This window comes from Oryctolagus cuniculus, chromosome 8 (genome assembly GCF_051225735.1).
Source record: "Oryctolagus cuniculus isolate XC-2025 breed Fujian yellow rabbit chromosome 8, ASM5122573v1, whole genome shotgun sequence".
NCBI lineage: Eukaryota > Metazoa > Chordata > Mammalia > Lagomorpha > Leporidae > Oryctolagus > Oryctolagus cuniculus.
The window spans coordinates 109409491-109436410 of NC_142874.1; the positions used below are offsets into that span (position 1 = coordinate 109409491).

The 26920-nt window shown below is 46.7% G+C and overlaps 2 protein-coding genes across 19 annotated transcripts in view; one reads left to right on the forward strand and one right to left on the reverse strand.

The window, feature by feature from the left end:
* The window catches only part of CDS1 (CDP-diacylglycerol synthase 1), an 82715-nt gene extending 78999 nt beyond the window's left edge, over positions 1–3716 (forward strand). The window contains exon 13 of the mRNA XM_002717047.6: positions 966–3716. Within this exon, the coding sequence (XP_002717093.2) occupies positions 966–1095 (130 nt within the window). The 3' untranslated portion in view covers positions 1096–3716. The remainder of the gene's footprint in view (positions 1–965) is intronic.
* Positions 3717–18685: 14969 nt separating this feature from the next.
* WDFY3 (WD repeat and FYVE domain containing 3) overlaps positions 18686–26920 on the reverse strand; it is a 307477-nt gene continuing 299242 nt past the window's right edge. For all 18 annotated transcript variants that reach the window (XM_070047898.2, XM_089303127.1, XM_017347436.4 and 15 more), the window contains 2 exons: positions 25835–26032; positions 18686–22045 (listed from right to left, as the gene is read on the reverse strand). In XM_070047898.2, the coding sequence (XP_069903999.1) occupies positions 21922–22045; positions 25835–26032 (322 nt within the window). In that variant the 3' untranslated portion in view covers positions 18686–21921. The remainder of the gene's footprint in view (positions 22046–25834; positions 26033–26920) is intronic.

Here is a 26920-nt window from a genome sequence, read left to right on the forward strand (position 1 = left end):
ATAGGGTATAAGGTAGGGTTCTTATTTCATACTTGTGCATGCAGAGATCCAATTTTCCCAGAACCATTCATTGAAGATACTGTCCTGTCTCCAGGGAGTGATTTTAGCTCATTTGTTAAAGATGAGTTGATCGCAAATGTGTGAATTAACTTTTGGGTTTTCTATTCTGTTCCATTGGTCTTCATGTCTATTTTTGTGCCAATACTAGGCTGATTTGGTTATAATAGCTCTGCAGTATACCTTGAAATCTGGTATTGTGATGCCTCCAGCTTTGTTCTTATTGTTTAAGGCTGCTTCAGCTATTTGGAATAATTTTTTAGTCTTGTCCCAACTCAGGATTTGTTATTTATCCCCACTTCTAACTATGGTGGCTCTTTAGAAAGTTTTGTTAAAACTTACATCTGCAGCTTCTAATCTGCCTTGTACTGTTCTTGTCCTTTGTATATCTTTCCACATCTAGGCCTAAACATTCGGCATTAAAGTGAGCTCTCATCAAGAGCTCTTTCAATCTGATGAAGACTGCTACTCTCATTTATAGGAACTTCTTGTTTTGTTTTTAAAGATTTATTTATTTGACAGTCAGTTACAAAGAGAAGGGAAGAGGCAAAGAAAGAGATCTTCTGTCCACTGATTTATTCTCCAAATGGCTTCAACAGCCAGGGCTGGGCCAGGCTGAAGCCAGAAGCTAGGATCTTCATCTGGGTCTCTCACGTCGGTACAGGAGCCCAAGTACTTGGGCCATCCTCTTGCCGCTTTTCCTAGGCACATTAGTAGGGAGCTAGATTGAAAGCAGAGTAGCCGGGGACATGAATCTGAGCCTTTATGGCATTGTCGGTATTGCAGGCAGTGGCTTGACCTGCTGCGCCACGATGCTGGCCCTGCGTTGTTTGTTTTAAGTTGGGGTATAGGCTTCACTTAGCCCTGTAAGAGTGGCATGAACCTTGTCTTCTCTGCCTTATCATCAGGGGCCCAAATCCTAGCAGAGTGCTGCAGCAGTTGTTGGTGCTTCAACCAGAACAGCAGCTAAATATATACAAAGCCCTCAAGACTCATCTCATTGAGAAAGGACTCCTGCAGCCCACCCTGAAGGTATAACTGGATCTGCAGAGGGAAGGCCTGACAAGATGGAACTCTCCAGAGAAGCACAGGCAGATGGAATTTTGTTAATTGTACAGAAAAAAAGCAGTTGAAAATGCAATAGATTTGAAGTTTTACAGACACGAATGTTCCTTCTCTGAAATTACTGTGAATATTTAACAAACACGTACTTGATCTAAGTTATGAAATAAGTAGCCAATTGCCAGCAAAATATCCTGTACCTTTTCTAAAGTGTATTTTCTGATGTTAACTTCCTCCCCCTACTCGCTAGGTTTCATCATTTAAAAGCCTTGTATTTTTAAAAAGTCAAACACTATAAAATGAGAAAATTGAGGATGTCTCAAGATTGCACCTGGCAGTGGGACCTTTTGCACTAATATTTACTTTTACACTTGGAGCTGCTCTCAATTTTAACAAGATCTTTTATGTAAGGCACAACAGGAAGTCTGTTCTCCTGCATTTCCTCTTCTTGCAGCCTGAAGTATTTTCTGAAGGGCTGTGTTGGACACCCCAGCACCACCACCGCCACCGCTGATTGTCCACTTTTGAAAGAGGTAATCATTTGCCAGGGGAAAACATTGTGCTCTTAGGTTGGTTCAAAACTCAGGAGAGGAAGGCTAATTTTCTGTCATTACTGGTTTCTTAGAAAGAGCAGGTATCAACTCTACTTCTGATAAACTTGTGTAGAAAAATATAACCTTGCAAAGAGTTTTCAAGAGAAACAAAGGAGAATTCTGCTATAAAAAAAACAAAGTATGGACCCTTTACAGATGCTCTGAACTGAAGACCGTAGCTCTGGAGGCAGCAACAGCCTGTGGCATTGACTATCTCATGGTCAAGTCCTTGGCTTTTCCTTGTTTCGTTTTTCTTTTCCTAAGTACTGTATCCATGAGCACACAGTGAGATCATGCGGGTAGTGAGTAGGGGCAGTGGCTGAAGCAGGCCAGGGGATGCCTGATGGAGGGAGGGAGACCTGTCCCCAGAGGAGGCCCTGTCCACTCATGTCCTGTGCCTGCAGCCTGGTTCCCAGGGGCAGCCCCCTGGAAGCCCAGCTGGGAAGGAGGAGGATCTGCCTGGACACCCATCCCAGAGCAGCTCCCTGGTCATAGCTAATCCTTGTCCCTTTGCTCTTCCACATCATGTCATAAAATTTGAAGACAGGAGCTGATTATTTTTTCTTCCAAGAATGAAAATCAAGCAGAAGTGATTCCCACCAAGAACAAAAGCCCACAAGTGCCAAACCTTTCTTTTGGTGGACTGGGCGCCGTAAGCAGAGAGCACATTTCTGATTAGTGGACATCCATGAGCTATTTAATGTTGCCGTGCATTCTCTGCAGCCACATTTGAGGATACTAGATGGTGGGCACTAAGCGTTCAAAGCTTGTCCAGTGCTCGTGGCTAAGTAGCCAGAGGGGAGAAACAGATATATTTTAAAGAACGTTTTGCTAATGAAAAGAAGACATATTTTTGTTTAAATCAGAAACAGATTCTGGTTCTACATTTCCATCCTACACCTATACCTAAAATAGAAGACTATAGATGTAGTTACACTTAGTACCAAGAGTCTCATTCCTTGTCTGGCCTGCATTCAGTTGATTCATCACCACTGGATGTGTTCCATCAGTGTCATTTCACATGACTTCATAAAACTCTAGACCTCCCATTGGAAATGCAGGAGAGAATGAGCACTTTGAAAACCTACAAGTTAATTTTTAGCACTTTGTGTTATTTGCCCGATTAGCAGCTCCAAATGTTGATCACAAAAGAATTTAGGATATCAGAGTTTAAAAAATAAAATGAAAGTTCTCTGATAGCAGCTTGTATTTGAAGCTCAATAGTTTGCACAAGGAAAACACAAAACTCCCTCTGTATTTTTATTTAAATTATTCGGTGAGGCATTGCACTACAGAATGGTGAGAAAGCACTGCTGATTGTATGTATTATAAAATCATTATTACCATGAAGAAAACATGAAGTTGGAAGTATTTGGGGTCACAGTTAACGCTTTTTTCTCAAATATACTTTTAAGAGTTGGGTGTACATTCTATATGTAAAAAGTAAATTCTTAATTTTAACAGAGTTCTAAAGATTGACCTTTTTAGCATACTTTTATAGCATGTATATTGAAATAGAATATATTTTAACAAAAGATTGCCATAAAACCCTGAATTTGATCATTTTTATATTTGCACTGTGAAGAGGGCTGAACTTCCAGTGTGGCTGTGTGGTGATAGCAAAATCAAAGTCTCGGAGCCGCTTTCACAGGAACGGCTAATTGTTCACAACTCTCCGTGCCAGGAGGTCCTCTTATGGTACTTGTGCTTGGCTTTTTAACCTGTGGGATGCAGATGTTTCCTCAGTGCTTCACCCCTGGGGTGGTGCATTTGCATTTATTATCTGAGAATAAAAAATATTCCACCCACCCATGCGTTTTTCATTCATAGTATCTCTTCACTTGCACTTTGGTTTGAGCACTGATAGTGTCACCTTGTTCACTGAACGGCAGAAACCGTGTATACATCTGTAGTGGATGTGGGTGATAGCTTATACTACGTGTCATTCAGTTCTCAGAATCTTTTATTAAAACTGAGATAGGCAAATAAAACAAACAAATCGTATTTGACTTTGTGGTGCCATTTTCTCACTGGAAAGGAAACATTCAGTCGTTCAACCAGTGTTAGAAAACAGTGACGAATATACTGAAGGCCTGTGGCATGTGTTCCGTCACCACGTACCAGCCAACTGAAGAGAGCTACTCAGGAAGGAAGGAGTTCTTTTTGGCTCATGGTTTTGGAGGTTCACAGTCCAAGACTGGGGGGACCCATGGGGTTTGCAGGTGCATGGCAGTGACAGATCACATAATGAGCCAGGAAGCAAGCCCTCACGGACCCTTCCTCAGGTCTGGAGATGAATTCCTCTGACGATGGACTGACCGTGTGTTTGTGGAGGTCAGAGTTACTGAACTTCTGTGGTATTGACACAGCTTGAAATTACACATTACTTTCGTGAGTCTCTGAGTTATGTCTGGGCCTCACTAGAACTTGAAGTTCACTGGATCTTGGCCCTTGCATTCTCTGCGGGACCTGATGACTGCACTGCAGGGGCTGCTGCCTTTGAGCAGGTGGATGGATGGATAAGGAGTCTGAAGACTCAAAGCGTATGGTCCCACTTGTCTCCTGGGTTTTCCCACCCCAGGGTTTTCATTGTATATAGTTTTTAGGTAGGCTTCATTTTTCCTAGCTAAGAGGGTTATGAATTTGCAGTGTCCATCCTGGAGTAGTAAGTCATCCTAGTTCTATCTGTTCCTCCCGTTACCCATCTACATTGCGGGGGGTGTCAGGTTGGTGGGGCTGAGCAGAATGGTAACCCCATAACCCCACCTGAGCCATGACAACTTTAGAAGATGGTAGCATAAATGTCCTTGAATGGAGAGCAGCCCATCCATTCACTTCTGCAAACCTGAAATGCCCACCATATACCCAGCACCAAGACAAACATCAGAGTCATACCCTGTATGTATCCTGTCATAGAGACCAACTGACAGACAGGTACACACCACACAAGGTGGGGATTGACCAGGTGATGACAAACAAGTATAGACCAGGAACAGAGGACGTGGGAGACCCCATCTCCCCTTTCCTGAGGACCTCCTTGCCTGAGGCTAGTCCACAGCCAGATCTCTCTAAGTTAATTCACTCATCTAAGAGGGATGGTATCTGAGGGGTCTGTATGGAGTAGCAAATCTAAGCAATTTAAACGGAGCCAAAAGGCCCTGTTGGTCTTCCTGTACCAAAGTGGAGAACTTACCTCCTTAAGGCATCAGGTAAGCATCAGGAGTCCTGTGAAAGCTGATGATGGAACAGTTTCTGATGACGCCACAGTGAGGTTTCGAAAGAGGCTGAAAGACTCCCTAATGTGGCACGTGCTGCTGAATGAAGCAAGATCCTTGTTGCCCAGAGAGTGCGCGAGCCGTCAAGTCTCCACCCCTTCAGGTCCCACTGCCCTCTCTAGGGAGAGGGGGAAGCCTCCAGGTGCTCTGTGCCACCTTACCACATGACAGGGCTTTCCGCCCTCACAGCTCCTGTCCGCGTGTGTCCAGCTTGACTGATGGAGCCAGCTGCTTTTCTGTTTGAGAACTTGTGATTGCGCACTTCAGGGCTTCACCTGGTCCAGGTAAGATGGACGTACACGAATCATCAGAAATCTGTTTTCTGTTTTCTCCAAGTTTAGTCAGATGTAATTTTCATATCTAAAACAGTATGCAGCATCACCAAATCCAGGTTGAGGACATTTCCACTTTCATCCGGAAGGTTTCCTGCTGCCCACATAGACGTTGTCCTTGCTCCAACCCCCAGTTCTGGGAAACCCCTGATTTGCTTTCTATCTAGACTCACTTTTCTTTACATCTCAAGTGAACGGAATCATATAACATATAGTGTTTTGCATCTAGCATCATGCTTTTGCATGTATTAGTATCTCTTCTCTCTGTCTTTTTATGCACTATTTTTCCATGTTTTGTTAATGCATTTACCAGTTGATGGACATTTGGGTTATTTCTAGTTTTTGGCTCTACTGAAAAATGTTGCTATGAATGTGGCCATACATGCCATTATGGACATGTCTTCATTTTTCATGGGGAAATTGCTAGGGTTGGGGTTGCTGGGTTGCTTGGTAAGTTGTTTTATAAATCCAAAATATTTTCAGAAGTGGTCATATTTTCTGACATTTCTTGTTTGCAGTATGCAAGGGTAAAGTTTGCACCCTCACCAAAATCTGCCATTGTCTGTCTTCTCAATTAAACCCAGCTGGTGGTACAGGGAGCATTTGTGGTTTTAATTTGCATTTCCCCAATGACTGAGGGTGTTGAACATCTTTTCACCTGCTCATTTCCCGTTTGTTATCTTATGCTTATTTTTAAGTGAGATGATGTTTCTTATTAAAATTATAAGAAATCTCTTCTAGATACAAGTCTCTTATTAGATGTGATTTGCAGACCCCCCCCCCCCCCCAGGCTGTGGCTTTTTATTTTCTTAATGGTGTCTTTTGGTGCTGAACAACTTACATTTATATATATATATATATATATATATATATATTTTGACAGGCAGAGTGGACAGTGAGAGAGAGAGACAGAGAGAAAGGTCTTCCTTTGCCGTTGGTTCACCCTCCAATGGCCGCTGCGGCCGGCGCGCTGCGGCCGGCGCACCGCGCTGATCCGATGGCAGGAGCCAGGAGCCAGGTGCTTTTCCTGGTCTCCCATGGGGTGCAGGGCCCAAGCACCTGGGCCATCCTCCACTGCACTCCCTGGCCACAGCAGAGAGCTGGCCTGGAAGAGGGGCAACCGGGACAGAATCCGGCGCCCCAACCGGGACTAGAACCTGGTGTGCCGGCGCCGCTAGGCGGAGGATTAGCCTAGTGAGCCGCGGCGCCGGCCTACATTTATATTTTTAAAAAATAGTTTATTTGCAAAGGAGTGAGATTGATCTTCCATCCACTGACTCACTCCTCAAATGCCCACAACATCTGGGTCTGGGTCAGGCTGAAACTAGAAGCCAGGGTATCCCAAGGTCTCCCAAGTAAGCAGCAGGGACTACCCATGTTAACCATCACTTGCTGTTTCCCCAGGTACACACTAGCAGGAAGCTGGAACCAGGGGCAAAGTCAGGACTTGAACCCAGGCTTGAACCTTATGGGCTGTAGGCGTTCCACGTGTCATTTTATTTGCTGCACTAAATGTCCATCTTTACAACTTTTACTTTTGATGATGTCCAGCTGATCACTTTTGTCTGTTGAGAACATGAACGCAGCCTTGGGTCAGCCATGTAGGTGTGGTGCCCTAGGCCTTCTCCAGGTCTGCCGAGCCTGTGTGCAAGCCTCATCCAGGAGCTGGGGGGCCAACCCCAATTCCAGGCTTGTGGGGTCATTAGCCCTCCCTATATGCCCTCTGCTGCAACTGCAACCTGCCTGACTTCACTGGGTGTAGGCATTGTCCGCTGTCTCGAACTCAGGGAGTCTCCTTTGACCACTGGTGTCCTCAGCCCTGCCCTGGAAAAACCCTGGCCCCAGCTGAGTGGGCGCGGCCCGGGGCCAGGACATCACGAGCTCCTGCTGTGTGTCAGCATTTCTCAGGATTGTTCTGTACTTGTGTTCGTTTTCCAGTTCCCTCAAATGTCAGTTTTGCCCAGGTTCATAGAGGCTTCCTGGGGAGAGGATGTGCTGGAGCTGAAGGTTCCACCTTGACAATTCTGCTTCACAGAAGGGACTCATCTTCATCTTCATCCATATGTAAGGACCTCGCTGGAGGGGCAGCAACCCGCTGTTCATGCTGAGATGAAAAGAGCAAAACAGGGCCTAGAGAACATGCAAGGTCAAGGTGCAGGCAGCTTGCTCCCTCATCCCACGAGCTCCAGTGCCCAGGAGGGCAAAAGCAGAAGGGGGCCTCACTGTGGCTGCTGCTGCACCCCATCTCTCAACAGGTACCATTTGGCACCTCCGCAGTGACCCCTCACAAGAACCCCAAGAGCATAACTTTTCTCGAAGTAGAAGCGACATTGCAATGAGTGTGGATCACCGTTTTCCCCTGGAAGCCCACCATTCACTCTGTGACAGATACCCTACATTCACCACGCCTAGACATGGAGCTGCATTTGGATGAGATAATTAAATACATCCACTGCTCTCAAAAGGCTCTGCAGACTGGTGGGGAGACACAATGTAGAAAAGCTGGGATGGGGATCTATTCAGGAAGGGCCCCACACCTGGGGTGGAGTTGGGAGGCGGTGAGCTGAGGCTGCGGGAAAAGTCCAGGCTGAGCCAAAGGAGGCTGGTGTTTCCCGGGGATGCTGCTTGCTTACCAGTTACCTTCTTGGAGTTACAAAGCAAAGTAGCCTGTCCCCAGATCAGAGACTTAAATGTGAACGTGCGCATGGCACAGGGAGAGAGTGTGGGTTGGTTGGTGCTGAGAATAAAAACGGACCAGAAGCACCACGGGAGAGACCGCAAATAAAAGAGGGCGACCACTTTGGAAAGCCGTCCTGCAGCTCCACACAAAGTCACCCGCACCGTTACCGCGTGAGCCAGCAATTCTGCTCTTCGGTATTAGCCCAGAGTCATGAAAATGAAAACATTCATCCACACCAAAATCTGCCCGTGACTGTCTACAGCTACATCAGTCACAACAATACAAAAGCGGAGCTCTCTTGGCCGGCGCCGCGGCTCACTAGGCTAATCCTCCGCCTAGCGGCGCCGGCACACGGGGTTCTAGTCCCGGTCGGGGCGCCGGATTCTGTCCCGGTTGCCCCTCTTCCAGGCCAGCTCTCTGCTGTGGCCAGGGAGTGCAGTGGAGGATGGCCCAGGTGCTTGGGCCCTGCACCCCATGGGAGGCCAGGAAAAGCACCTGGCTCCTGGCTCCTGCCATCGGATCAGCGCGGTGCACCGGCTGCAGCGCGCCGGCAGCAGCGCGCTGGCCGCGGCGGCCATAGGAGGGTGAACCAACGGCAAAAGGAAGACCTTTCTGTCTCTCTCTCTCTCACTGTCCACTCTGTAAAAAAAAAAAAAAAAAAAAAAAAAAAGGCGGAGCTCTCACCTCCATCCAGAGGTTAATGAATAAATAAAAGTGGCAGGCCCCTGCAAAGGACTATGCCCGCCAGCAAAGAGGCGGGGCGTCTCCCAGAGACTCTAGGAGTGGGTGAGCCTCTCGGGGGTTAAGAGAGTGAAGCCCATCACAAGAGACCACACAGCGTTGCGCGGTTCTGTTGTATGAAATGTCTAGAATGGGCAAATGTGCAGAGAAGGAGTGATGGTGCCCAAGAGCTGGGAACAGAGGGAGGAGAATGGATGTGGCTGCTGGCTACTGGGAAGAGGTTTCTTTTGGGGGTGATGAAAATGTTTGAAAAATGGATAATGGCAATGGGCTGTGTGACCGTAAATACAAGGTTTTTTAAAAAGTTCATGGAGGCCGGCGCCAAGGCTCACTAGGCTAATCCTCTGCCTTGCGGCGCCAGCACACGGGGTTCTAGTCCCAGTTGCCCCTCTTCCAGGACAGCTCTCTGCTGTGGCCAGGGAGTGCAGTGGAGGATGGCCCAAGTGCTTGGGCCCTGCACCCCATGGGAGACCAGGAGAAGCACCTGGCTCCTGCCATCGAATCAGCGCGGGGCACCGGCCACAGTGCGCCAGCCGCAGCGGCCATTGGAGGGTGAACCAACGGCAACAGGAAGACCTTTCTCTCTGTCTCTCTCTCTCACTGTCCACTCTGCCTGTCAAGAAATAAAAAAAAAAAGTTCATGGAAAGATGCAATTAGAAGTTTATTTTGGTGCAAAATATTTTGAAATCCACACATACAAAAGGTGTTCAAAAAGTTCATCAACAATGCGTATGCTTTTTTTTTTAAAAGAAAAAAAAAAACAAAACAGGTTTTCATCTACTTGAAAAGGAGAAAGCAACAGCAAGAGAGAGGGAGAGCGCCCAGAGATTCCCTCTGTTGGTTCTCCCTTTAGGTGCCCACAACAGCCAGGTCTAGGCCAGGCCAAAGCCAGGAGCCAGGAACTCCATCTTTGCTTCACACATGGGTGGCGGGGCCCAAGCGCTGGAGCCATCCTGCACTCCTTCCAGGACACATTAGCAAGAAGCTGGGTCAGAAGTGGAGCGGCAGGACTTGCACTCCGGCGTGGGATGCAGGTGTCCCAAGCAGTGACGTAATCCACTGCACCACAATGCCTGCCCCTAGCGTGGGTACTCTGAAAATCTAGGATTGAGTTCCACGTTTTTTTGCACCAAAAATAGCATCTTTTCCTTCTATTTTTCAGTAACTCTTGGAAGTACCCTTATATACCCCAGAGAACTGTATATTTTAAACTGACAATTTTTGTAGTACATCAAGAAGTTGTTAAAACATCTAATTGGAGAATCTGTAAGGATGGAATGTGGTGAACAGGTCGGGGTGGAGAGTGTTCTAGGCCTGGGTATAGTGCAGGGAAGCGCTGCCAGTTGAGCCATCACTGGGAACAAGGAGCCAGCTGCCCTTCCTCGATTTGCCTGCTGGGCAGAGTGGGGGATGGGGACGGCCCTGGACTGAACTGTTTCAGCGTAGGAACTTTGAATACTTGTTTCCAGTCCAGCGAGAGTTTCAAACACCAGTGTGTTCTAGCACCCTGCCCAAATGCAACACAAGGAAGATGATTTAAGAACTCTACAAAAAGCATTACAGTTGGAGGGAAGTCCAGGGCTGCCTGATGCCTTCAGCGAATTCCCAGAGCAGCTGCTCGGCCCGGCTGGGCTCTAGGAGCTCCATGCAGCAGTGAACAAACAGACCAAAGCCTCAGCTTCCGGTGGCTTCTGCCCTACAGGGAGACACCACACAGAAGTAACGCCAGCCACTTCCACGAGTCCCTGTGTTTCCCATTCCGACGGCGGGAGGATAAAGCAGCTGAGGTGATGCTGGGGATGTGGCAGCTGGGAACACCACTGTACATACTGTCGGTGGGCAGGGAAGGCCTCACTAAGAAGGTGACGTTTGCCAGAGGACCTTGAGATGGTGAGAGAGCAAGAGGCACACACCTGGGTCAGGATGATGGCGGGCAGAGGGCTGGCTGGAAGCAGAGCTGGCAGGGTGCGGAGCCCAGTGAGGGGAACGAAGAGCTGAGGAGCCTGTGGAGGCCAGAAGCGGGGCGTGAGAGGCTCAGGCACTGGGGCAGGCTCACCGTCCTGCTGCGTGGAGAATGGGCCGGTGGGAGGCAGAGGCCGAAGGACAAAAATACGAGCACTCAACTCTCAGACTGCAGGTGAGCGCGATGTTGGGCAGTCACTCACGACACATCACAGCAGATGGAGAGAGTGGGCCGCAGCGAACCCATTTAAAAGGAGAAAGATGAAAAGCAATGGGATGGCAGCCCGACAAACGCAGGCAGGCAGGCAGGCAGGCAAACGGGCAGGCAGAAAGGTTTGCAAAAGACCCTGAGAGCTCAGCTGGGGCTGCGGCAACAGCCAGGGGAACTGCAGTACCTGGGAAGGCTCTGTGTCGTGTAACTTAGTAAGAAAGGATCTAAGATGAGATGATAAGGTAGCAGAATGATACGAAAACAAAGACTGCAGAACCAAGAAAACAAATTGCAGAAGACAGCGTGACTCTTCTGAACTGGAAACAGAAAGTAATGGAATAGACTTGCTGGAAATCCAATTACGGATCTCTACACAAAGCCCAGCTCTTTGTGTACAGGCTAGAACATTCCTGAAGAGGGCACTTCGTTATGTCATTTTTGTATCACTTGCCAAGCTTAGCTGAGCACCTAGCAGCATAAACACAGAAATGGCTACGAGGAAAAAGACCTCTGCACTCCCGGATTAGAGCTGGAACCACAAGCGCACTTGGTGACACTGCGTAAGTAGAGCTGTTTCTTCCTCCTGATAGAAGCAGCCAGCAGTGTAACTGAAAGGCTCCTTTATGCTTGCCTGACCTTTGCTCTGGGACCTAGTCCCTAGAATCAATGTGAGCACAAGTGGCTTCCCTTCATGAACAGAAGTAGCATTTTTAGGACATAAACTTTGTCTAAACTTTGTACTAGTGCTTAAGGGCAAGATTCCAAGCAAGTTGCTTTTCTTTAAATAATGCTGAGCCCTGCACACAAATGCAAGCTTGCAACTGTCCTTGCCTTTCTTGAGCAAGAAGTGAGATTGCTGAAGGCCAAGGTTGAAATTCTAGTGCTTTATCTTCTGTTTAGAGCAGGACATGATTATGCACGAATGGCCCTGGAACAGCCTCCTGACTGTCCCGTCACTACGGTGTCCTCTAAGGAAAAACCAGCGGGGGAGGCAGGAAGCTTGGACTGAGAGCTGGAAATGCCCACTTTACAAGCAGGGCAGCTCCGGGAATGCCAGGCACCCTCTCTCTTATGTCAAATGAAGGTCGGACTCAGGCACTTTCAGGGCTCCTTCCACTCCAACATTCTGCCACCTGTGTGTCTGTGGACGCTGAGCTCCCTGCTGCTTAGCCTTCTTCCAGTGTTTTGGTGCAGCATCCCTGTGCTGTTCCTACCATGGAGTGAGAGCACGCTTGTCAAACACCTCCTTTTCTACATACATCGATGGGAGATCTAACCCTTAAAACAGTTCCCCTGGGGCAGGTCTCCCCATACACAATTTCCTTATAAGCAAACTCAAGGCCTGGAGAGGTTAAGTCACTCGCCCAAGAGCACACAGTCAGTGGCAGAGTGAGAACCTGGCTCCTGGACCATTGCTAAGCAGTGTATCATCCCAGTTAGAACTGTTATCCAGTGTTAGAGGATTAACAGTTTTTTTTTTTTTTACCTTATCAAAACATTAAAGTCAGCATATGAAAGTCTGACTGTAACAGTCCTGTTTCTCTTAAGTTCTTAAGAGCAACCTCAACATGGTAGGAACACGTTGTTTGTGTATCTTGGAGCTGTGGGGGTGATACCCCGAGAGCTGGCTGTGGCCACCATGCTGAGTGCCATGTGACAGGGCTCCACCTTGCACCTGGCCAGGTTCAGAGGAGCTGAGCTGAAAGCACTGGCTGCGATTAGGAAGCTCACCAGCGTCACCACCCACTAGATGCCTGCACGCTGCTTTGCCTCTTAGGCAGCAACTCTGGCCCTATGGTGTGGGGAGCAACTGGGAGCAACTCGGACTAGACTAAGTTACTGGAATTAAGACTTATTCTATGCATCTGCTCTCCCACAATATGGCGCTGGGAGAGGAGGAAACAGCTTCTACGCAGCTGCCTCCAGTTCAACCAATAAACAGCAGGACCTGCTCCTGATTGGAGGAGAGCAGCGTACTCGGTGTGTGGGTAGCAGAGTTGGGATTGGTGGAAGAGGACTATAAAGGAGGAGAGAGACAACATGCACCAGGGAACATCTATCTGAAGGAACACCTGAGCAGCCCCCGAGAGAGCCGGCTGGCGGTGTGCTGCTCCCCCGCGGAAGTGGGGAAGGTGGCAGGGGGAATCGCCCTTCCACGGAGGTGGAAGGGATGGTAGCCAACCCAGGAAGAACCAGCAGCAAACCCGGGAAGGGCCGAGGAGACAAAAAGAACAGCGCAGGGTTCTGTGTCGTTCCTCCACGAAGAGGGGGAGCGACATAATGGTACCCTGACTCGGATAGGAAGCCTAGGCAGGGTTTAGTGTCATTCCTCCATGAAGAGGGGGAGCAACATAATGGTGCCGTGACTCGGATAAGGAAACTTAGGAGGGAAGAAACGGGAAGAAATGGGAAAATACCGGAGAGAGAGACTAGCAAAGAGCCTAGGGAAAAGCCGGACGGAAAAGGTGCCGGAAGAAGCTATTGAAAGCCTAGGCATAGACTCGGATACAGACTGTGGGAAAGAAGTTAGGATTTAAAGTGAAAGCAAGAAGAAACTTAGACTCAGATACGGAATGCAGGTTGAAAGTGAAAGTGAAACCTAGAAGAAACTTAGACTCGGATACGGACTGTGGGGAGAAGCCAGGAGAAGTGAGAGGGGAATATTGTTGGAAGAAAAGTTAGGAAACATACCGGGTAGAGAAAAATATGTTAGGGAGGATGAAGCCGCCGCGGGGCGAGGCGCTGAGAAGCAGCCTCGGGGTGGGCGCCGGGAAGCCGTGGGGATAAGAGAAACAGAAGTTTAGAAGTAAAATGAGAGAAATAGGAATGCTGGCAGATAGAAGTAAAATAGGAGAGATAGGAATGCCCAGAGGTAGAGAAATAGAGAAAAGTAAGGCCTCCCCACAACACGGCAATGAGAGAGCTTGGATTCGGTCTGCCTGATTAGTAAGACGATAAGCACCTGTGGGCGGCTGCAGGTCACTGAAGACAGGCACGTTATCAACATCAATAAGTCTCCCCACAAGACGGCAATGAGAGGGCTTGGATTCGGTTTGCCTGATTGGTAGGGCTTGTAAGCACCTGCAGGCAGTTCTAGCAGAGCAGAGCATGCGCTGCAGGGCACTGAACACAGGCATGCATCAGCGCCTAAAAACCTCCTCACAACATGGCGAAGAGAGGACCCGGATTTGGTTTGCCTGATTGGTAGGGCTTGTAAGCACCTGTGGGCAACTCCAGCAAGCAGAGCAGAGTGTGTGCCGTGGGGCACCAAAGACAGGCGCGTATCAACGCGAAAAATAAAAAGAAAGGGGGATCTGTGGGGAGCAACTCGGACTAGACTAAGTTACTGGAATTAAGACTTATTCTATGCATCTGCTCTCCCACAATATGGCGCTGGGAGAGGAGGAAACAGCTTCTACACAGCTGCCTCCAGTTCAACCAATAAACAGCAGGACCTGCTCCTGATTGGAGGAGAGCAGTGTACTCGGCATGTGGGTAGCAGAGTTGGGATTGGTGGAAGAGGACTATAAAGGAGGAGAAAGACAACATGCACCAGGAACATCTATCTGAAGGAACACCTGTGTAGCCCCCGAGAGAGCCGGCCGGCGGTGTGCCGCTCCCCCGCGGAAGTGGGAAAGTGGCAGGGGGGAACCGCCCTTCCACGGAGGTGGAAGGGTCGGTAGCCAACCCGGGAAGAACCAGCAGCAAACCCGGGAAGGGCCGAGGAGACAAAAAGAACAGCGCAGGGTTCTGTGTCGTTCCTCCACGAAGAGGGGGAGTGACACTATGGCCTCCCTCAGACCAGTGCTTCCCAAGGCTGGGTCCTAAGACCCCCAAGAGTCCTGAGATCCTTTCAGTGGGCCTGAAGGATGGACACCATGTTCGTAATGCCACTAAAATGCTAACGTCCCTTTTCACTGCCTTGGCATTTGCACTCATTTGCAAAAGCAATGGTGGGAAAAACCACCAGCAGCTTAGTATGAAGCTGGACGGCGGCACCCAACTACCCGGAGCAGTGACTGCACCCTTCATCGCCAAGCACTTGCAGTAAAAAAACAAGTGCCTGTGTCTCTTAAGAATGTCCTTGGAGAAACAGTAAAAATGAGCACTTTTATTAAATCTCGACCCCTGAGTCATGCACCATGCAGTGAGAGGTGCCCATAAAGCAGCTCCATACTGAAGTTCAGTGGTTGTCTTACAGAGAAGCACTTTCCAGTAACCAACTGCTTCTCTTATGGACACCATTTTACTGACGGCTACTGGCCAACTACAGTTCCATGGCAGAAATGTTCTAGAAAATCGACGAGGCAAGAGCGTCACCTCAAAGAAAACGGAATATTTCCTGCAAATGACAAAATTTTAGCTTTTAAGCAAAAATTATAACTTTATGGAAAACAGCTGCCAAAATATAGCTTAGAATTTCTCAAGACTGCTGGTAACAATTTAATATTATATATGATGTGAATTTGTGGTACCATATAGTGAAATATGTCAATATTTTGAAGATCTATACACATTGGCATCGTGGTGATAAACTTAATATATCGGTGAACCAATATTTTCTAAATGAGTACTGTATGAAGCTATAAAATTATGGATGGGTAAAAGATACATTTAAAGTGCAAGATAGACCATTGGATTTTAAGGTGATAGGGTATGAGTGGTACATTGGTACAATTTCAGATTCCATGTAGTAATCAATTTTTAAAGAGACATTATAAGATACTCAAAACTGTTATCTTTAAGATTTAATGATCTGGGACCAGCGCTGTGACACAGCAGGTTAAAGCCCCAGTCTGCAGCACTGGCAGACCATGTGGGCACCGGTTCAAGTCCTGACTGCTCCACTTCTGATCCAGCTCCATGCTAATGGCAGAAGATGGCCCAACTGCCTGGGCCCCTGGCACCCACAAGGGAAACCTGGAAGAAGCCCCTGGCTCCTGGCTTTGGAATAGGTCAGCTCCGGCAGTTGCAACCATTTGGGGAGTGAACCAGTAGATGGAAAACTTCTCTCTCTGTAATTCTTTCAAATAAATAAATATTCTAAAAGAAAATTAATGATCTGAAAATGCTGTTAAAATGTTCTGCCTTTCCCAATCACGTATCTGTGTGAAGTTGGGTTTTCTTCATATGTTTCAACCAAAACAGAGCCATCACTGCAGACTGAAAGAGAAGCAGATATGAGAATCCAACTGTCTTCTGTTAAATCAGACATTAAAGGGATTTGCAAAATCATAAGACAATTCTAAGCATCTGATTTTTTTGTTTGTAAAAGTATTTTTATGAAATTTATGTTGATATATAATGGTTTTATTATTATTTTTAAATCAGTATCTCAATATAGCCAATACAATGACTACTGAGGATGGACAGGAACCATCTAAAGAAAAGCTGTTCAGGGTTCTTGAAAAGTTTTAAGGATCTAAGAGTCCTATGACCAGAAGGTACAAAGCAGTGCCGTCTTAGCCCCGCCCCTTCTTCACAGGCATCGACTGACAGAGCAGAACCTGACGCAGTTCCCAGGCTGGTTGGAACTGCAGCCTCAGACTCAATGCCTAAACCAGGGCTCCCCTAAACACCACACCATCTCTGGGTGCAGCAGTTAGGCTTCTACCATCACTAATCAAAGTTGGAAGAAACAGCAAATAAAAGAGAGCTTTGCAATGGGTGGGGAACGTGAGAGTAGCAGAAAGCAAAGCCTAAGCCAATGCTGCGTCAGCCACTCCGTCAGGCTGCTTCCTCTTTGATGCCCCAAATGGGCAAAATGAAAGGAAGAGGAAATGTTGTTGAAGGTGAGAAGCATATGGGGGGCAAGGGACTCCCTGGGGGTCATTTGCAGGCTTATCCCTTTAAACCCCGAAAGAATTTCTGCAATGAGACTTCTGCGGTGCCCATCCTGGCTGCACAGAGGCCTTCTCACCGTCCTGAGAAGCATAAGCAACAAAGCACACAGGATGTGGCAACTGCCCGGGGCTCACTCTCTCACCATGAACTTTTTAAAGAAACTGCTACTGTTTTAGAAGGTCTTGGCAAACACCGGCCGGCGCCGCGGCTCAGTAGGCTAATCCTCCGCCTTGCGGCGCCGGCACACAGGGTTCTAGTCCCGGTTGGGGCGCCGGATTCTGTCCCGGTTGCTCCTCTTCCAGGCCAGCTCTCTGCTGTGGCCCAAGAGTGCAGTGGAGGATGGCCCAAGTACTTGGGCCCTGCACCCATGGGAGACCAGGGGAAGCACCTGGCTCCTGCCTTCGGATAGGTGCGGTGCGCCGGCCGCAGCACACCAGCCACGGCGGCCATTGGAGGGTGAACCAACGGCAAAAGGAAGACCTTTCTCTCTGTCTCTCTCTCTCTCACTGTCTACTCTGCTTGTCAAAAAACAAACAAACAAACAAACAACAACAACAACAAAAAAACAAGAAGGTCTTGGCATTCCTCTTCCTTCTGCCACTAAGGGGAGCTGCACTGGAGTGAAATTTGTAATAAGCACAATGTCCTCAAATGCGGGACTCTGTTTAAACGAGATTGAGCTTAGTATCCTTTAGAAGGAAAGTAAAATCACGCAGACAGCCTGACAAACATAAAGGAAGTGTTTTTGGGGCCTGTGCTGTGGCGTAGCAGGCTAAGCATTTGCCCATATGGATGCTGGTTTGTGTCCTGGCTGCTCCTCTTCCAATCCAGCTCTCTGCTTATGGCCTGGGAAAGCAGTAGAAGATGGCTCACATGGGATACCTGGAAGAAGCTCCTGGCTCCTGGCTTTGAATTGCCCCAGCTCCGGCAGTTGCAGCCATGGGGAGTGAACCAGCAGATGGGAAGACCTTTTTTTTTTTTTTTTAAGATTTATTTATTTGAAAGGCAGAGTTACAGAGAGACAGAGGCAGAGGCAAAGAGAGAGGTCTTCTATCTGTTGGTTCAATCCCCAAATGGCTTCAATGGCCAGAGCTGGGTCAAACCGAAGCCAGGAATCAGGAGCTTCTTCTGGGTCTCCCACATGGGTACAGGGGCCCAGGGACTTGGGCTGTTCTCTTCCACTGCTTTCCCAGGCCATAGCAGAGAGCTGGGCACGAAATGGAGCAGCTGGGACTTGAACTGGTGCCCATATGGGATGCTGGCACTGGGGGCTATGCCACAGCACTACCCCTGGGGAAGACCTTTCTGTCTCTAACTCTCTCTGTAACTCTGTCTCAAATAAATAAGATGTTTTAAAAAAAAAAAGGGTTTTCTCCACCCTCCCTTCCTGGGAAGGCTGTTCAAAACCAGTAAGTGTATGACAATGAAAGCGACGTGGGTTCTGGGACACTCTGGGATTGGCGCTAACAGGGTGGCCTGCACTTCAGAGGACTGGGACAGCCAGGACACGGGGACCAGTCGCAATGTGACTGGAGAAGGGGTGAGAAGCTTAGGCTTCCTTCGCACAATCTGCTGGGTAGGGGAGAAGGTTCAGGGCAAGGTAGCCAAAACCATGCAGGCAGGCGTGTTTTGCTAGGTGGAAGTCTGAGGGTCATGTCTCCCAGAAGGTATTTTCCTGGCTCTACCACCTCCCACGCACACTCAAGAGCCCTGGGAGTTCAGGTTAGGAAAGTCAGAGGGCAGAGAGCCTGGTTTTGAAGGAGGGATCAGCGTAGAGCTGGAACCAGAGCCCTAACAATCGACAGCTCTGCAGTTTGAAGAAGGAGCTGCTGAATGGAGCAGTCACAGTTAGGAAGACTGTGCAAGGCGGAGGGAAGCAGGGGCCCTCAGCGTGTTTTCCCTTCCTTGAAGAACTGACTAAAACAACTTTTGTGGGGTTTTTTGGTGGTAAATAGTAGGTATTTATTTGAAATTAAAAAAAAATACTTAAGTACCTGGACTATTGCATTTAATCATGTATTATAATTGTGTTACTCTACCTTTTTGCATCAGAGACAGATATACAATGAACATTCAGATATCACAGATTGTACACTAGATAGCAATTCTTCAGGCCTTTTACATAACCACCAAAAACAGATATTGGATTCTGCAATATAGTACAAAAGTCCACAATCAATCCAGTCTTAGCCAGTATCTTCAATTTACTTCTGTTGCTGTACAAATAATTGGCCATTACTAGGGCTTACAAGTTAATAACAGGACAAAAAATATACATTGCACTGACACAAAAAGTCAGTTGTGTTAATAGTCATGCAACAAGTAACCAAACTTGCTGAAATTAAAAATACTTTCTAAAAACAGTTTTAACGGCATAAATATTTTATACACAGTTCATTTACCAAAACAAAATGTATTTAAATGATACAAAGCAAAAATAAGTTTCTACCAACTTTATACATAAGAAAGTGCAAAATAACTTATCTAGAGTGTTTTGCTATTATCCAGATGGTTTGCTGCTATGGGCAGCTATTCTCCTCTTTAAAAGCATGACATTACAGTTGCACATTACACACGCGTGTTAGAGTAGTACATGGATGGATGGATGGAGAAACTACAAAGATTAGGCAGGAGCCCTGTGAGGTACTCTCAGAGAAAGAAGACAGACCACACAAAGATGGATGTACATGTTGAGGGTTTATGTTGGTAAACAAATTTACATGGAACACAGATATTAAGAGAAACAGTTTGTGTACGTGGGTGTATTTGCATGTGTGAGTGACTCTGTGATTCCTGCATTAGAAGCAAAAAGGAAAGAAACCTGATTGAACAAAACAGTTGCCCACAGCACCAGCTGCCAGAGGAAATACTATCATGAGGGTTTTGGTTTCCACTTTTTAGTTATGGAAGTCGTGTCGGAGAGTTTAGAAGTGTTCATCCCATATAACTTCAGAGTACGTGGAGGAATAACCTTTAATAACTGCATACACACATTCACAGATTCAAGTCTTTAAAGAACACCTCTGCCCTCGGGGATGGGGTAGACATGGGTCATGAACAAGAAGAGGGGGACGCTTCTTTGAAAAAGTGTAGAGTAACACTGCTCCACCTCACCTAGGGGCAGGGGCAGAGTCCAGCCGTCCGGGCAAGCACAGTCTCTGCAGCTGTTGACCATCAGTGTGACTGATCAGAATCGCAGGAGACAGTGAACGGGGAGGAGGAAGAGGAGTAAGACACAGAAAGGAAAACGGAACGCAACTTCTCTTCAAGTAAAAGCAATTAATGCCAATAATCCTTTTATTAACAAGTATATTTAAACTTTTAGAAATGGAAGTATTTTAATCACTTTTGATATGTAATCATAGACTGTAGGCTCAAACCTAGGTAAATAAAGATTTAAATTTAGTAAGCATAAGGCACTAAAGCAGCCTTTATATTTTCTCTTGGAGACCTAGTTATCAGGAAGAACAAATCTGTTCTTAAGCTGGTTTCAGCCCATTAGGTACAAGATCACTGTTATACCAAATGCCTCTTTTTGAAAACATGTGCATATCTGTGCATTTTAGTGCATAAGTGTGCCTGCCACCAGGGCCTGCGGATGATAAGCTGGGAAAGCCAAAGCCTCTGTCCTCTGAGTGATTCTCCCGTGGGGGCGTGAAGGCCAATCCTTCCTGTCTCGGGCCATGTGTGAGCCTACATTTTTCAAACCACAGGGCTTTTAGAATTGTTCATAATATTATCACTAAGTATCTGAAAATGTTAAAATCTAGATTGTTTCATTTCATTATATATACATATTTATGTACATAACACACATTTTTTAAAAAAATCTCGCCACCAAAGCCCTTTGCTAAACTTTCCTCTGAGCTCCCACCAGCTTTAATCCCCTTGGAGTTGTGTGTTCTGTATCCAACTAGCAGAACAAAGTAAATAACTCAATATTAAAATACTGTAATTATATTGATAGCAAAATCAAAAAATAGACATTGATACAGTATAAATCTGACTGTTTCAGGTAGATGGCATTAGATGGTGAAGGTTAATCTTAAGCAGTTCTGACATGATCCAGTTTTACAATGAGGTTTCAAGGTTACTTCTGTACACTTTTTTTTTTAATCCCTTTTTTTGAAAATAAGCTCTAGTAGAACATTAGTGTCACTATAGACACATAATTATTGTGTTCTATGCAAGAGAAGCTAATTTTGGATTACATGCAAATATATTTCTATTAGTTGAGGCAGGGCTGCTTCCTGCACTGTATTTATTAGCCACCTGAACACCTTGATGCAATGCTAAGAAGTTATGTTTTGACCAAATAGCAGTCCCCAGGTGAATTTAAGAGGGGTCCTGTGTAAGAAGAACAACACTGAGGTGGTGCAGAGACAGGTACAAGATGCCCAAATATTTCCAGGTGGTCTTTCAGGGGGCCTCTGATTCTCCCACTGTTTCCTAAAGAAGGAGCACACGATTTGCGTTACGAGCCTTGTTTAAGTGGACATACTGTGGGCAACTTGAAGGAAAGGACATTAGGCACACAGGCTGGATTGGAAAGGAAAAAAAAAGCAAAATACCACAGATAATGTCTCTGAAGATTTAAAAAAACATTTACAATTAATTGGTAAGTGAGAGATGTCACACAAACCATAAGTAGTTCATTGAGTTAGTGGTTTAGTTTGAAGTCTCATGTTACAGGCAGTTAAGTCCTTATTTAGAAAAAAAGGCCTTTATACTTATTTACAATATACACAGTTAACTTGCAAAGAAGTCAGATTTACAACTATTTTCTAAAAGCCTTTTTTTTTTTTGTCGTTGGTTTTTCCAAATAAGGATGAGTAGCTCTATAAAAATGAGATGCAAGAAAAGACAGTTAATAGGTGAGGATTTTTCTCTTGGAGACAGCTATTGTTATCAGGGAGAACTGGATACTGAAAAGGCTGCTCCCAGGAACCACCTCCTGCTCTTCTTGTGCTGTTCACCTCAGTAGCGCCCGCCTGCCCCTGCGCTCTGGCCCCGTCTATTCTCTGTTCCCTCTGAGCGCAACACGTCAAACACGCGGCAAGAAGAGATGTGTAAACGGAGACTGTTTTCCGTGCCTTCCAAGCTGTGACAAGGGAATCGGGAAGGGGTCTACAGACCGTGGTCTCCAATCGGCTTGTTTAATCTTCAACAATTCCGAGGCCCATCTTCTGAACCTCTTTCATGCTGTAAGTTGTAATAACAGTTCTGACAAACACGCACTGGTGATGAAATTTTCAAGCGCTTGATTTCAGACTGAAACCGGCTGCACCTAAAGGAAAGGAAAAATCAATCTGTCACTGGCCCCTTCCACGCCTGGCTGCTCGGGCTACAAACATCACTTTAACAACTAAATGGAGAGCTTGCTGTATTATGTCCAAGGCCAGGAGAATGCCAAGGACATGCGGGCTATGTCATTTGGTTGACCAAAAGACCAACAGGAATGCTGCATTATTTGTCTCCATCTAATGCAGAAATGTAATATTAAACCAGGGGAGTAATTTCACTGACTGAGGAGGATTTAAACAACAACAACAAAAGAGAGTAATGATTTTCATGTGTGATCAAGCCCCTGGGTCTGACAGCCCAGTTTGGGCCCATTCTACCTGTGCAGGAATGGTTCTCGTGGCCTTTCCATTGGGAGGCATGGCAACATCTTTACTGTGGCTCGACCTTTTTCTTCTAGAAATCAGAAGACCCACTGCCTATTTAAAAAGAGATCTTGGGTGGGGAGCAGTGCTGTGGTGTAGTGGGTAAGGTCACTGTCTGCAGTGCCAGCATTCCATGTGGGTGCTGGTTTGAGTCCCGGCTGCTCCACTTCTTCTTCTTCTTCTTCTTCTTTTTTTTTTTTTTTAAAGATTTATGAAAGTCAGAGTTACACAGAGAGAGGAGAGGCAGAGAAAGAGAGAGAGGTCTTCCATAGGTTGGTTCACTACCCAGTTGGCCACAACGGCTGCAGCTGTACCTATCCAAAGCCAGGAGCCAGTAGCTTCTTCTGGGCCTCCCACGGGGTGCAGGGGCCCAAGGACTTGGGCCATCTTTTACTGCTTTCCCAGGTCAAAGGAGAGAGCAGGATCAGAAGTGGAGCAGCTGGGACTTGAACTGGCGCCCATGGGGTTGCTGGCACTGCAGGCGGCAGCTTTACTTGCTATACCACAGCACCCACCCCTGCTCCACTTCTGCTCCAGCTCTCTGCTATGGCCTGGGAAAGCCGTAGAAGATGGTCCAAGTGTGTGGGCCCCTGCATTCATGTGGGAGAAGCTCTAGGCTCCTGGCTTCTGATTAGCCCTGCTCTGGTCGTGTGGCCATTTGAGGAGTGAACCAACAGATGGAAGACCTCTGTCTCTCTGCTTCTGCCTCTCTGCAACTCTGCCTTTCAAATAAATAAATAACAATCATAAAAAAACAAAACAAAACAAAACACATTTTGGGGCCAGCATTGTGGCATAGCAGGTAATGTGATAGTACGGCCTGTGATGTTGGCATCCTATATGGGCACTGGTTCATGTCCTGGCTGCTGCACTTCCAATCCAGCTCCCTGCTAATGTGCCTGGGAAAGCAGTGGAAGTTGGCCCAAGTCCTTGGGCCCCTGCACCCACATGGGAGACCTAGAAGAAACTCCTGGCTTCAGCCTGGCCTAGCCCCAGTCATTGCAGCCATCTGGAGAGTGAACCAGTGGATGGAAGATCTCTCTCTCTCTCCATCTCTCTCTGTAAATTTTCCTTTCAAATAAGTAAATAAATCCTTTTTTTATTAAAGATATTTTGGTTACTAAATATCCAAATATAAAGATATTTTGGTTACTTCTTTTGTGCTTTTAAGCATTTTGATTGATCCACTCCTCAAGTGTTAATGTTAAAAACAGGTAGTCTGGCTTTTCTTGTTAGGTCCAAATTCTTTAAAAAGTATTCAGAGCTGGGTGTGTCTTTGGATGTAGCATTAAATCACTTCAAGGCTGGATATTAACAAGATTGCAGAGGGGATTTACAGATTCTCCATAAATCTACTGGAAGAGAGTCCAGAGAATAACTGAGTGCTCTGAGCTTCAGGGGTTTGAAGGACCGTTCCTGGGCAGCTCTGCCCTTGGCGCCTGCTTCACCACAGCCAGTCACCAGTCTGTGTCACATCCTATGATGAACTCCCCAAGGGACACAGACCACATGTGAGAAGTAACGCTTGGAAACTTCTACTCGAAAATGAACAAGGTTATCTTTATCTTAGCACAGGCATAAAAAAGCAAAAAAAAAAAAAAAAATCACACACAGTCATAAAGAGTATATCAAAATGAAAACCTAGCACTTAAATGCAAGTCACAGCCTGGCAGAAGGTATGCAAGATATATAAAATACAAAATATTAAGGCCCATAATTTATAAAGAAGTCCTTGAGAAAAAAAAAAGAGACAATCATAAAGGGAAAATGGGAAAGTTACCCAAGAGGAAACCCAAATAGCCATTAAGCGTATGAAAAGATATGTTGCCTCACTGACACTGCCAGTTAAAACAACAAGGCACTATTTTTTAGCTATCAGGTTGCCACAATTGAAAAGGTTTGGCAACACCGTGTATGACTAAGAATTTGGAGGACCTTCATATCCTGTTGGAGGCAGTATAAACTAGCTCTACTGTTTTGGAGGGTAATTTAGCAAAATCCAGTTAAGGTCAAGAGTAAGTCTATGTTCTATTGATTTCACTCCATCATCTCTAGCTTAGTGTTAGGACAGCATGTAAAAAGGTATGTACTGTAGAATTACTTATAGTATAGATAAAATGGAAAAAAAATTCCTTAAGAGGCCATCACAAAAGAAGTAAATTCTCATATATTCATAAAATAAAATACCTAAGAGCAGTTAAGATAAATAGGGTAGAATACTAATTATTTATATAAATAGATTTGAAAAACAATATTGAGTAAAAAAGTTACAGATTAAGGCCAGCATTGTGGCATCAAGAGTCAAGCCACTGCATGGGGCTGGCACTGTGGCATACTGGATAAAAGCTGCTGCCTGCAGTGCCGGCATCCCATATGGGCACCGGTTTGAGTCCCAGCTGCTCCCCTTCCAATCCAGCTCTCTGCTATGGCCTAGGAAAGCAGAAGATGGCCCAAGTCCTTGGGCCCCTGTACCCGCGTGGGAAACCCGGAAGAAGCTCCTGGCTCCTGGCTTCAGATCGGCGCAGCTCCGGCCCTTGTGACCAGTTGGGGAGTGAACAAGTGGATGGGTGACCTCTCACTCTCTCTCTCTGCCTCTCCTTCTTTCTGTGTGTTACTCTGAATTTCAAATAAATAAATATTTTAAAATAAAAAAGAGTCAAGCCACTGCTTACTACTATGCAGGGTATCTGACCTGGCTTGAGTCTCAGCTAGTCCACTTCTGATTTAGCTCCACGCAAAATCACCAGGGAAAGCCGTGGATGATGGCCCAAGTGCTTGGGCCCTTGCCACCCATGTGGGAGACACGGATGGAGTTCTGGTTACCGGCTTCAACCTGGCCCAGCACTGGCTGTTGCAGCCATTTGGAGCCATGAACCAACAGACAGAAGATCTCCCTCTTTCTGTTTCTCCCTTTCTGTTACTCTGTCTTTCAAAGTCATAAAAGAACATGTTGCCAAAGGGTATAGTTAGCTATGTAAAGCTGAAAACCACAGAAGATGATAGTCTGGAAGGTTCATGGAGGCGACAGATGCTCATGAAAGTCTAAAGACATAGGGGAGGAAGGGGGTATGACTGGCGGAGGGTACAAAAAGGACTTCAAAGGTGCACACACCTGACACACATACACACACCTTGGAAGCCAAGTGTGATGCGACAAAGCCAGGGCTTTACTCTCTGAGTCACAGGTCACCAGGTGTTTGTGATGACCCTTTCTGTCTTACAGGCTAGAACTATCTCATGATCACCTAGTAGGAAGGAACAAAGAGTGAAGACTGGTCTACACTAAGACTGGTCTACAGCAACTGCAGCGGGGACACCAGGGCGGGTGAGGACTGCTGTGCCGGGCCTCGTTACCCCTGCTGGAGCTCCCTCCCCGGACAGGCCAGCAGCACAGGCGCCGGCCGGCTTACTTCTGGCAGAAGAGCTGCCCGCAGTTCCTGCAGTGGTGCCGTCTTTCGGTGAGGGAGAAGCGCACTGAGCAGCCCGAGCAGCTGTCCCCGCCTTCGTCCTTCACCCAGTGGTCCGCGGCGGAACGGCCCGGCTGGTCACTCACCGACCAGCTGAACACTCGGCCTCGGCTGTCGCCGACGAGGATCCTACTGTGATCCCTGCAGGAGACAGCACAGACACAGTGACCCACGGGAGGCCTCTGGGGGTGGGGCTGGGCGAGGGTCACGGTGAGGCCCCTTGGTTCTCACAGAGGAAGTACAAGGGTGCTTCAAATAGGTTGTGGAACATGGCATTTAAAGGTAAGTTTATTTTGGTGTAAAACTTTTTGAAATCCATGCATAGCTTTTCATATCTTTCCATGAACTTCTTCAAGACTTCTTGATGCATAATTTCAAAATCATTGTGCACCAAAATAAACATTTGTTAATTTCATTTCCCCACAAACTTTTTAAAGTCCTCTTGGGTGTATAAAATGAGAAAACCAGAACTGAGCCCAAATGTATACTTCCACTCCCACTAATTCTGGATCAAACCTTGCTGTATCTTTTGAACAACAGAGAAGGCTAAGTTTTGCTATATGCTTTTAAATTCAGAATTGAAATCCATGGGGCTGGTGTTGTGGCACTTCGGGTTAAGTCTCTGCCTGCAACACTGACATCCAATATGAGCGCTGGTTCGAGTCCCAGCTGCCCCACTTCCAATCCAGCTCTGCTAATGCGTCTGAGAAGGCAGCAGAAGATGGCCCAAGTGCTTGAGCCTCTGCCACTCACATAGGAGACCTGGATGGAGTTCCTGGCTCTCGGCTTCGGCCTGGCCCAGCCCCAGCTGTTACAGCCATTTGAGGAGTGAACCAGTAGATGGAAGATTTCTTTCTCTCTCTGTCTCTGTCTCTCTCTCTCTCTGTATCTCCCTCTTCCAAATAAATAAATCTTAAAAAAAAAAAAAAAAAAGAATTGAAATCCAAGCACTGACAGCTTGCTCCTGCAGATCCATCTCTCTGAGCCATACAAGACAATGCACGGGAAATCTGTTCCCCTTAAAAGCCA